Source organism: Pipra filicauda, unplaced genomic scaffold (assembly GCF_003945595.2).
Source record: "Pipra filicauda isolate LSUMZ 115617 unplaced genomic scaffold, ASM394559v2 scaffold440_size556015_pilon, whole genome shotgun sequence".
NCBI classification, from domain to species: domain Eukaryota; kingdom Metazoa; phylum Chordata; class Aves; order Passeriformes; family Pipridae; genus Pipra; species Pipra filicauda.
In genome coordinates this window covers 389,706-400,711 of record NW_024104577.1, presented here as the reverse complement: position 1 = coordinate 400,711, position 11,006 = coordinate 389,706, and the positions used below count along the sequence as shown (strand labels likewise).

At 40.6% G+C, this 11,006-nt stretch overlaps 1 protein-coding gene and 1 long non-coding RNA gene across 2 annotated transcripts in view; one reads left to right on the top strand and one right to left on the bottom strand.

Annotated features, from left to right (window-relative positions):
* The first annotated feature begins 798 nt into the window (after positions 1–798).
* LOC120324158 lies at positions 799–5,085 on the top strand. The gene is made up of 2 exons (XR_005565216.1): positions 799–1,437; positions 1,991–5,085. It is a non-coding gene; the product is annotated as an uncharacterized LOC120324158 (long non-coding RNA).
* A 1,237-nt stretch (positions 5,086–6,322) lies between these two features.
* PCSK1 (proprotein convertase subtilisin/kexin type 1) overlaps positions 6,323–11,006 on the bottom strand; it is a 28,907-nt gene continuing 24,223 nt past the window's right edge. Inside the window, exon 14 of the mRNA XM_027723874.2 lies at positions 6,323–9,094. Coding sequence (XP_027579675.1) covers positions 8,732–9,094 — 363 coding nt within the window. The 3' untranslated portion in view covers positions 6,323–8,731. The remainder of the gene's footprint in view (positions 9,095–11,006) is intronic.

Below are 11,006 nucleotides of genomic sequence, written 5' to 3'. Positions count from 1 at the left end.
ACACTGCCGAGCAGCCATGAAATCTTAGCTGACTGTAGGTAGGGTGGAGATCAGCAGGGAGAAATTACATTTTATTTGGGCATTTTGGCAGGACACTTTAGGCTGTGAAGAGTGAAATACCACCCTGCTTCTGCCAACACTGCAAGAATTACTCAGTATTTCACAGGTTATTTCAGCTTTCCCAGGTTAGGGAAAAAGACATGCTTTTGCTAAGTTCTTGTACATCATGTGATCACTTCCACAGGGGTAGTCTTTAAAGGAAACATGCCTTCAACCATTCACTGAGAGTTGAGGGCAAAGAGGATGCCTCCATGTAGCAAAAAGCTCATTCTTTTTATGTGTATAATTCCTATGAGGTTGTTAACTGGTTATTTCTGAGTGACAGCAGTACTGATGAATGAAATGGAAGAGCCTGAGCAGATCAGCTCTAACGGATCTGTGTGTGGACTCTCCGCTGGGTTTCCCGGAAAGGAATTCAGTCATGCGGTCCCCCTTTGGCAGGAGGAGAGAGCGACCAAGTTTCCACTCGGTGTTCCGTGGCGAAAAGACCTTTATTTCGAAACTCCCGCGGTTTATATAGGCTCGAGGGGAGGGCAAGAAGAAGGGCTGTGATTGGGTCAAGGTATGGGGGAAGGGAGTGGCTTGAGAGCTCTACTGACCAATGGGAGATACAGGCGGACCGCGTTCCAGTAACAGAAACGGGGACTTGGGGAGAGGCGGGCGAGACGGCCTCTCCTGCTGGTGCAGGGGAGGAGTCCGCGGTCGGGGAGGGGAGGCAACGTGGCTCCGAGTGGGGGCCTGCGCGGGTCGGGGGAAGAATACACAGCTCAGGGAGAGAACCCATACAATGAAAAACGCAAGTACTCGTTGTTTTTCTGCTTCGCTCGATCCCAGAAGTCGCCGCTGCAACGGACCCGCGTCTAAAGCTGCTCTTTCCAAGCCTCATAGTCCTGGTGTTCGCCTACACAGCTCCACTAGTGCGACTCAGAAGAGGAGGCGATGATCGGGCCCTGCACGGAGGCAGGGTGATCTAGACATGAGGTGCAACGCTGCGTGCAGTGCAGTAAATCAAATCTCTTCCTCTTCCACTGTTACTCACACAGAAACTAACTGTATGACTCCACACACTGCAGATGCAAACAGAAGGCATTTGGAGGCTGGGCCTCAGCTTTGAGCTGACAGAAGGTGATGACACCCAGTTTAGTGCATAATTCCCTAATCGCACTTGACAATCCACACAGGGATATTTTGTTACAGAGAGATACAATGTGGACTAGGTTTTGAAAAGAATCTGATGCCATTGCAAGGTCCTCAGATGCCATTGAAAGGTGAAGGAAGCTGGGCCCCTCCTTCTCTTTTTCCTTCAAAAGTTTCATCAAAGGCAGATTCTTCCATCAACGCACCTTCACAAGAATGTGTGCACCTATCATGCTTCTGGTAGGTTTGTGTAGGGTTTTTGAACAGTGCAACAAGCTGAGCTGACATAATTACCATTAGCTTTTCTGAGAAAAGTGAATTCTAAGCATCTCTAAAGGTAAGTGCATGTTTATGACTGTTACTAAAAATGGATAACAGTTTAGGCTCCCAGTTAGTATAAAATTACAGGGGTGAAGTCAAGGAACTGAGATCACTAACACAAACTGCAGAGCTGATGAACCTTGAATAGCTGGAAATGCAGGGCTTTGGATTTTATAATTAGAATTCTGATAGGAAAGAGAGACATGAGAGATCAAGAAAGCAATTAATTCTGTCACAAAGCAAACCATATCTGACTCATCATGAGCAGCAGAAAGATCTCTAAAATTTGTCCTTTGAAGCCAGGATACTGTAGCTGAGAACTGCTTGAATAAAGAGAATGGAAAAGCACAAAATGCACTCTTTCCTGCCTGGGTCTGTTTCTAGTCTGTCATTTTTTTCTTTTCTCTTCCTTTCCTCTACCCCAAGGAATAATACCCAACTCACATTACTTCTATTTATTTTCATTTCTCAGGTACATGAGGGCATTTGGAATGAGCACGGAGGAGTTACTCAAAATTTATGACAAAACACGTGTCTTCAGACTGTTCTTCAATCTCGATGCATCTCTACAGCCCCATAATATGAAACTGAATTAATTATTATAATATACTAAGGTCTAACTTCTTATAAATGTAGACCCATTCCCTGAACTTCATTAGAAGAGTAAGGTTACGCAGGCTCGAAATGTCTGATCATCTGATGTGTAGTAAGAATATGTAAGGTCTCCAAATGCACGAGGCTTGCCTGGGGCTCTGCAAGTGTTGTTTCCCTGATAAAGAAGGTTTTGCACACACTCTCTGGAGGGAAGGTGATTCACCATACCAGGTTGAGACCCAGTACACTGCAGTGTAAGCAACTCATGAAACTCGGTGGCACACTGTATGCAAATCCAGGCATGACTCATGCACTTAATATAGAATTGCAAGTAGATATTTGCAATAACTGAGCAGAACTTTGACATCATATCTCCCTTTTCTGTGCAGAAGTACCACGCAGGAGCAATCCTTTGGTTTTCAACCAAGTGCTCAGTCAGGTACTTCATCCCATACATATGCTTAAAGCAGGACAGGAGAGTGATTTAAGCAAGCAAATAATTTTAAGCACAAGTTTAAGGTTTTACATCACCTGCAGTACATGCTTAGATGACTTGCTAAAGTGAAGAATGCCTTTTGTTTTCTGAGTTGGTTTTCCTCCAGCCTGGGGCATCACAGGTTGTCTTTGCAGAGAACAATCTTGGACAGAAATGGGAGAGCCCTGTAAATTTTCTGTAGCCACCACTAGACTAGAGAGCCCCATTGTCTGAATGTGTGGGGCTTCAGGAGTGCTCAGCACGGCTCAGCACCAGTCTGGGAGCAAGAGAGGGGAAGAGATAGGGACAACATTCTCACTCCCTAACTTTAGACACGTAAATTCAGTGCCTGAATTAGGAGTGTGATTCCCAGCTGAGCAGTCATGTACACTGGGAGACAGACAGGCTCCTCCATAGTGTGACTCAGAATAACCTTTGAATCCTATAGGTGCTCTGAAGGACCACAGCTATTAATTTTAAAGGTAACATAAATAAATATTCAGAGTACTATAATTATCCTTCCTTGAAGAGTTCCAAATTTGCTGCTCAAAATCACAAGGGAAGCTTTACTGTGGTGCTTTCACTAGAGACCCCAGATCCTGCATTAACCGAGCCCCATACACACTTTCCTGTTGTGTTACAAAGCCATCATTACTTACCTGTCTAGACTGTTCTAAGCTCCCTACAGAGTTATGGCTATCTTTTGCATAATAAGAGTAGTGTTATTTTTCCATTAGTGCAACTGCAGAAACACAGAATTCTTTAGGAAAATGTACCCCAGCCGTTAAAGGGATTAGCAAATCAACGAATCTCCCTTCCTCCTCTATCCCTCTCCAAAACAACCTGCAGTACCAATACTACTGTGATAAAAAATCCAAGCTGAAATTTAGCTTTAACCTCTGTTCTAGCAAATTCGTGCTGCAGCTTCTTCCTTCTTGCTGCCAGAAATTGCTATGTTCTACCATCAAAGAGACTTTACATGGAGTCATGTAAACATGTATGTATATTTTTTCTATGTAAAAGTGAAAGCAATGAATTACACTATCTGCTTAAGCAGTGTTTTTAATATCTAGAGGTATTTTCAGAAAAGTTTCATTCAAGTATGGTGCACCACTTTGAGGTAGGGTATAAGAAATACAGTGCAAAAGAGGAGAAACTCATAGCTACAGCTTCTTCCCAAATCCTCGGTTTTCAGTATATAACTCACAAACTGTGAATTATCATGAAGGCAGCTGAGCTCCCTGTTGAACTGTGGAACTGAACTTCGCTTTGCCTTCCCAGGTAATTGTGATGCTCTGCATCCCACCACCAACATTATGAAGTAGAGCAGTAATTTGCCAGGTCTGATGGAGCTGGCATATGGCTCTCCTCTTTGCCTAACATTTATAGATCTGTTTCACATGAGCACTTTGTGCATCAGCATATGCAAAGCTGCCTGCCCTCAGTTCTAAGCGAGTTTCCTTATCAGAATATATGGTACTGCATTAGGCTGCATGTTTATGGTTTGAAACATTGACTTGATAATGTGGCTGTAGTCAAACAAAATGCTACATGTAACAGCAGCCAATTCATTTGTTTTAGGGAAAGAATATGACATCAGAAAGAAAGAGATATATGCTTAGCTACATTTGATTGGAGGTAGTCAAATGGCTGAAATGATATAACCATTAAGATATATTTTCCTGATAAACACCCACTTTCACATATTATCTATTTATTTTTGTCTGGTATCTTAATGGAACTTGGAACATGTTAGACCTATCTTTTTTTCCAGTAGGCATTTACTGCTTTGCTGGAAGCAAAATTCCTGGTTCTTTCTGGTTACATTATCCTCACAAACTTCAATAAGAGAAGAGATATTTTTAATGAGTACCTGAGTAATTAAATAGAACAATATTTACAGAAATTATCTCTATTAGTGCCTAGTGGGGTTGGAGTTTGAACTTTTTGTGTCTGCAGTTAGAAATGTTAGCTAGCCAAGCAATTGATTCAGAGTAAAATACACATTTCTAGAGTTTTCTCTTTCTAAAACGCTGTTGTGAGCGGCATGTCTCCTTGGGGCACTGGAACTGGACTTCCTGAAAGGAAAGACTAGATCAAACTGAAAGGTTTTAGGCTCTGGAGGTACTCTGCATAAAAACAAAGGTGGTGTTGCATAAAAACAACTGGTTTTTTTCACTGTAATTTTTCAGCTATGACTATTTTCCGAGCTGAACTAACTCAGAAGACAACTTTCCTTAGGTTTGCAGTGTTTGGAAAACTGCAGTGGCAGAGTCTCTCAGGGACAGCACAGCTCGTCCCGTTGCTCTGATGCTCACGGATTTAGGTGTCGCTGTTACCTCCACAGAGTGGTCTGTACCAAGTTACGGAAGAGCTCAAGAGCAATAACCAGATGTTCCCCCTTCCCATGATTGCGCTCTTTTAATAAACAGACTATGTTCTTTCCTTAATTCTGACACTAAGATAATGCAGTAATAAATACAGTACTAGAGCCAGTATTTTATTTGTAAGTTCCCCTTTTCTCTCTTCAAATAGCTTTCTATTTACTGAAAACACTTATGGTTGCTTTCGGAGTGAAGTGTCTTTGGGAGAGGTAGGAAAACTAAATTTACAAGTTTGGAGCTACAAGACAGGACTGACTAGAAACTCTGCTTGGGTAACTCAAAGCAGATAAAGCTAGAAAGTTTAAATGCAGCATACTACTTGAAAACCCAGCCAAACTGAAAGAAAAAACATTGTTTAGTGTGGAAGGTAATTTGCTGTAATGTAGATTTAGATTTCTTTTTTTTAATGCTACTTCAGAAATCCATTTTCTATGTACAATTACTGAAAGTATTTCTGTTATAGAAATGTATCTTACTGAAAGCACAGAAAGTGTTGTAATTATCTTTAGGGCATTTGACAAAGCAGATATTGTAATTGAGCAGTGGTTACTTGAGACTCGAGAAGCAAATAAATCTGGGTATGGTCTGTAAGTCCCCAAGAAGTTAAAGCTTTAGAAAGCAGAGTCATTCATATCTGTTTGCTCAAACATGGTGTCCTTCCAGGGTAACAGTGTGAGAAGGGGGTTCTGTGGGGGTGACTGCATCTTCCTGATCATATCTGGGCATCAGTGTAGGTTGGAGCAGCACAGGGAACACTCCAAATTGTGTGTATGGCTACACAGTGCCCACAGAGCCCATTCCTCATCATAGACCAGCAAACAGCTCCCCCAAAAAGCAGTTCCCCACAACTATTTCCAGTATACAAGGATGTGTAAGGTCTTGTTTCTCTACTGACTTGAAATGTGAGTTGTGAAAGGGAAGAACACATATTTCAACTGGTTCTGCTTTCATGCAAGGGAGTGGAAGACCTGTGTGTTTAATTTGACCTCCTGAGCCATTCTGCTGTACTATTTCATTATAGTGCTTCTGACACACATCTGTATGTGAAATAGGCAGAATGTGGTAATTTAGAGCCACCAAGTGTGAATTACAGACAGTGCTGGTGTCATTGACGTTCACAGCAAATCTTAACTTGGCTGCAGGTGTGAAAAGTAACCATGTGAGTGTTCCCAGTGAAGAAACCTCCTGAAAGTCTTAATCTTCTATACATTACACATTTTTTCCACCCAACCCCTGGTTATTTCCTCGAGCCATTGTCTTTCATTCTGAACTTTACTTCCCAGTCCTTTTAAGTCAATAACTTGACTTCATCTTACTGTTTTCTTCACAAATTTTAAGACCACACACTGAGCTCTGCTAACACACTGTATTATGCTACTAGTAGACAAATTTTAACATCACATCACATACATGTTGCAGTTGCTGTTGTAACATGCCTTTTAAAAAATACCTTTATTGGATGAAATTGTCTCTTTCCCAAGAAAAAAATCTGGTTCTTCAATATAATTTATTATGCCTTTTAAAATTCTGTCTGTTCAATAAAATCTTTACTATATTATAAATACCTGTAACGAAAATATAATTTAAAATTCTGAGAGAAAACTTTTTTTTACTTTCACATTTTTCACAAAACCCACAGAGGCACCAAGGAAAAACTAACAATAAAATTAATTTACTCCTGTACAAGCTGATCTGGGTTGGAAACATTCAACAGAGATTTTAAACTTGTCTTCTGGTGAAACTCTGGCTACAGCATAGGAACTGATCTTAAAACAAAGGAGCGTCTTTTGTTTCCCACCCTTTTAACCTGAAAATGTCTTTCAGGACTGATGGACTGTTGCTAGTATTTTCCTCACTGTAACATACCCGAATGAGGATTGGCTAAATTAGTTGTTATCTGAGAGAGCCAGCTTCTGAGCTCCATGGCACAGGACTAAAAGTGGTCCTTACCTCACCACATTGTTATATTCTGAAAATTAAACATTAGTGGAAAATAAGTGCTCTCCCTCTGTAATAGCAGCAATTAGAAATTTTCTTGTTTTGCTTGTTCATTATTTATGCATTGCCAGAAAGCTTTTGCATAAAGGACAGCAAAAGAAACCTTTCTGATTTCGACCACTGCTGGGATTTACCTTTAAATTACAGAATTTATTCTGAAGTTTGAAAAATCTCCATCCAAACTGAATTATGAGCAAAATGTTAAATTCCTGTCTTGGAGACACATCATTTTAGGGAATAGACAGTGAAGAAGAATCAAATAATTCTAGGGAGTCTGTAGAACACACTTAAACAGTAGACGAGAGAGGAAGAAAAGTAAAAAGCAGTCAGCACTTTTTTGGATTTTCTTTAGCACTGCAATGAGATAACTATCCCCTGGAAATCTTCATTTCCTTGTTCTAGATCCCCTACAGTTTCTGAGCATCCAACATGGCTTTCTTTTTTTTTCTTTTTTTTCAGTTATGAAAAGAAAAATAATATGTCACTCTTGACTCTGTCTTTAAAGAAGTATCTGTGGAAAACTGCCTGTCTGGTAAAGTTAGGGAGTTAGTCACCCTAACTGCTTTCTGACAACCACCTGCCTTATCCTCTTCCACTTTCTCCTTCTTTCTATTCCTTTCCCTCCCACTCCACATTCCATGCACACCCTTCACAGGGTATTTTTTTTAATCTCACACCTCTCCCTGTCCATTTTGCCTTGACTTCCTAGATTTTTGGGAAGTGTTACAATCTGCTACAGATACTCTTTCTGATCCACTTTGGTCACAGTTCAAGGAAAGGACAAAGCCATCCCAGCTTTGCTGTTCTGAATACTGCAAGGTGTAGCCATGTCAGAAGGCAGTTATGTTACTTCAGAAACCTAACTGATGACCCACAGGTAGAAGGTTGGTCCCCAAAACTCATATAATTGACACAAATATATCAGTACTCCATCAGGTAATTCATAACAGGTGTAAAGAAAGCCAAGTGCTATCTATATAGGAGACTCTGTCCTCATTAACTACACACTGCCTAGAAATTCTAGGCTCATGATTCAGGCACTTCACTTAGGTATTTAAAAGTTAGGTGGAGAAAATGACATCCCGTGGTCTGGGATGTCTCATTTGGGACTCTTTTATATTAGTGTATGTCTGTCTGTCTGTCGTCTAAATTGTGAATAACTTCATCAGTCTTCACTGATGCCCCAGTCCAACTCCAGCCTCCCAGATGTTCCTTTACAGGAGAACGAAGGGCAAGGGAGCATTGTTGTTTGGAGGAGGAACAAAGCACCTGTGACAGAAGCAGTACTGTCTGCAAGTATTAAATAGGAATAAATGACAAATATAACAGAGACTCCAATATTCACAACAAATCCACAGATAAGAATATATCCCCATAGCTTTGGCAGTTTGGTTCAAAACTGCTTGGTAATTCAGGTTTTGAATCCTACTGCATGCTTAAGTGAAGAGGGTGGAAGAATAAGTAATGTGAAAACTGTTTAAAATAGAGCACTAGGGTTTTCAGGGGAATAATATTGCATTTCATGCCTGAGGGGGCAATTCTACTCTGATGGTAATGAAAAAAGGTTTTGAAAAAAGATATTACTAAAAAGTGTCAGTTTCCCGCCCTATCCGCTCACACCTGTTTTTTCCCTTCCTTGATATTGGTACTAAATATGAAGCAATCAAAGCAGCAATCACAAGTAGAGCATACACAGACTTTGGAAAAAAAAACTACAGGTGGGGAAAATGAATATTTCCAACTCAGTGCCACACCCTACAGTTTAGTTTCCTTCATTTATGATATCAACCAAGGCTTGCAGCAGTCTATCATCTCTATGCTTGTAAGGTTTGGCATTGTAAAAAAGATCAACGTAGTCACTGTACAGACTTTCTTCTGAACCTCTCAACTGGGAAGGCTTGTTCAATTTTTTGAGGGCTTGATAGAAGTGTTCATATGGAATATTTAATTTCTCACTTGCAGTCTTCTTTGGCAGTTGCTTCTGATTCATCTGTCTGCTAAAAGCACTTCGCAGTAAATGTAGCATAGCCTGTGATGGGATTTTATCTTCTGCTTTGTCACTGCTGCTACTGGTATCTTCTGTGATTTTGGGTTTTTCGCTCAGGTTCTCCAGTGTGGTATGGTCCTAGAACACAGATTAGCATAAAAAAAGGTTAGGTGTCGATGGAAAATTGACCAGATTCAGGTTTGCTCTGGTTAGGGATCTCCATTTACATGTGAGCAGAAACTATTTTTTCATTCGGTAATCACATGGCATCTAGAAAGCAACCAGACCATTATCAACTAAAACAAACTACTGAAAGAATTGTATAAAGTATCAAGTCCCTCCACAAGATAGGTAGTTACAAATTCATATTCCTCATTGGCAGGATACAACATGTAATTTTATACCAAAATTTGTCCCAGTCTTTAGAGATATATCTGGGACACAACTCCTCAGCAGCCTAAATTAAGGAAATATACATGGAGTGCTGAGAGCAGCTCTGACTGTGCCACATATCCTTGTGAAAAGGATTGAACCAGTGCTTCCATACAACCTTCTCTGTAGATGATCTCACTTGAGAAAAAGACAGTGAAGTACAGCTAATGCGTGGCCACGATACCTTGGAAACTTTGGAAGACCAATCTCAAATTCAGATGCACAGAGCAGCTGATGAGAGGCATGATCTTTTTCAACAGGAGTATGTGCCTGTATAGCTTCCTAGTTTACCCTGAGATTGTCTTTCTAACTGAACACTCATTTTATCCTCATTTGTTCTCTACCATGCCTACCTATCTTCTCCTATAGTACTTTCTGGATCCACTTTGAGCAATTTTGAGCTGGTTGCCCACCATGTCGCCAAACGCTCAGTGAAAGCCTTTCCCCCACTTCCCCTTTAGGCAAAGTTAAAAAAACTATAGAAACTGAGAGAAACTGAAATCAACTGAATTATACCAAAAATATATATTTACATATATTTACAATTATATATATTATTTGAATATATATATATATTGTACACACAATAGGGAGCTCCCGAGGGGGAAAAAGGGAAAAGGGAGGGGGAAACAGGGATAAAAACTAAAAACGAATATCCTCCAAATATACCTATTAATAGAGAGCTAGAGGATAAGTACAAAAAAAAGCGGATTAAATACTTCCCTGAATGGGACAGCAGAACTGTGCGAGGCAGCAGCCAACTCCCCCACGCCTCCCGGAGAGCAGCAGGCCCTGGCCCATACAAGCAAAGCCTGTCTGCAGAGAGACCTGTCGCCTTCAGCCACCAGAAGAGAGAAGAGCGAAGGCCTCTTATCTGTGCCTTTTATATGTTGTGTTACGGAAAGGGATGATATGGAATACTTCCTTAGTTCTCTGACCCCGTTGCTAAGGAAGGCCTAAAAAATCCAAGAAACCAAGCCACTACAACTTTTACTTTCTTGCAGTTTATTTTCTTGCCCATGGATGCCAGATCTGCTGACACTTATGTCATGTATTTAAAGACCATAATCATGTCTCCCTCAATCTTCTCTTTCATAACCTATCTGAGGAAGAGAGTTTAACCAACTTTATGGATATCCTAATTACCTAATGGGGAGACAATTTTATGTGATAGGGCTAATAAAGAATTCAGAAGCTCTTGACAAAATTAAGCACTGTGAAAATGTACAATACTGCCATTCTGTGCATCCTGAAACCCATTGTCACTCTGCCTCTACGTTTACAGCACTCTGCCTAAAGGGTAAAGAGGGGGTGATCAAGAAGCAGGCAGCAACAGATCCACTGAACCAAACCACATGAATAAGTGAGTCCCTGACTTTTGACTTTTGTTACAAACTTCCTTCCAAACTCCCTGGAAACAGGCAAAGCTGCTCTTGGATGCAACACTTGTTCTCAGTAGAATTACATAAATTTAGTGTGTCTGCCAAAGGCGTCTTCCTCTCTCCTTTTACCACTCAACTGCACTAGCTACAGATTTCCCTGCTTGAGTAGCAAAATCCTGTTACCATCCTAAACCCCTTATATTTTGGTATATGAAAACAGAGATTAATAAAAATAT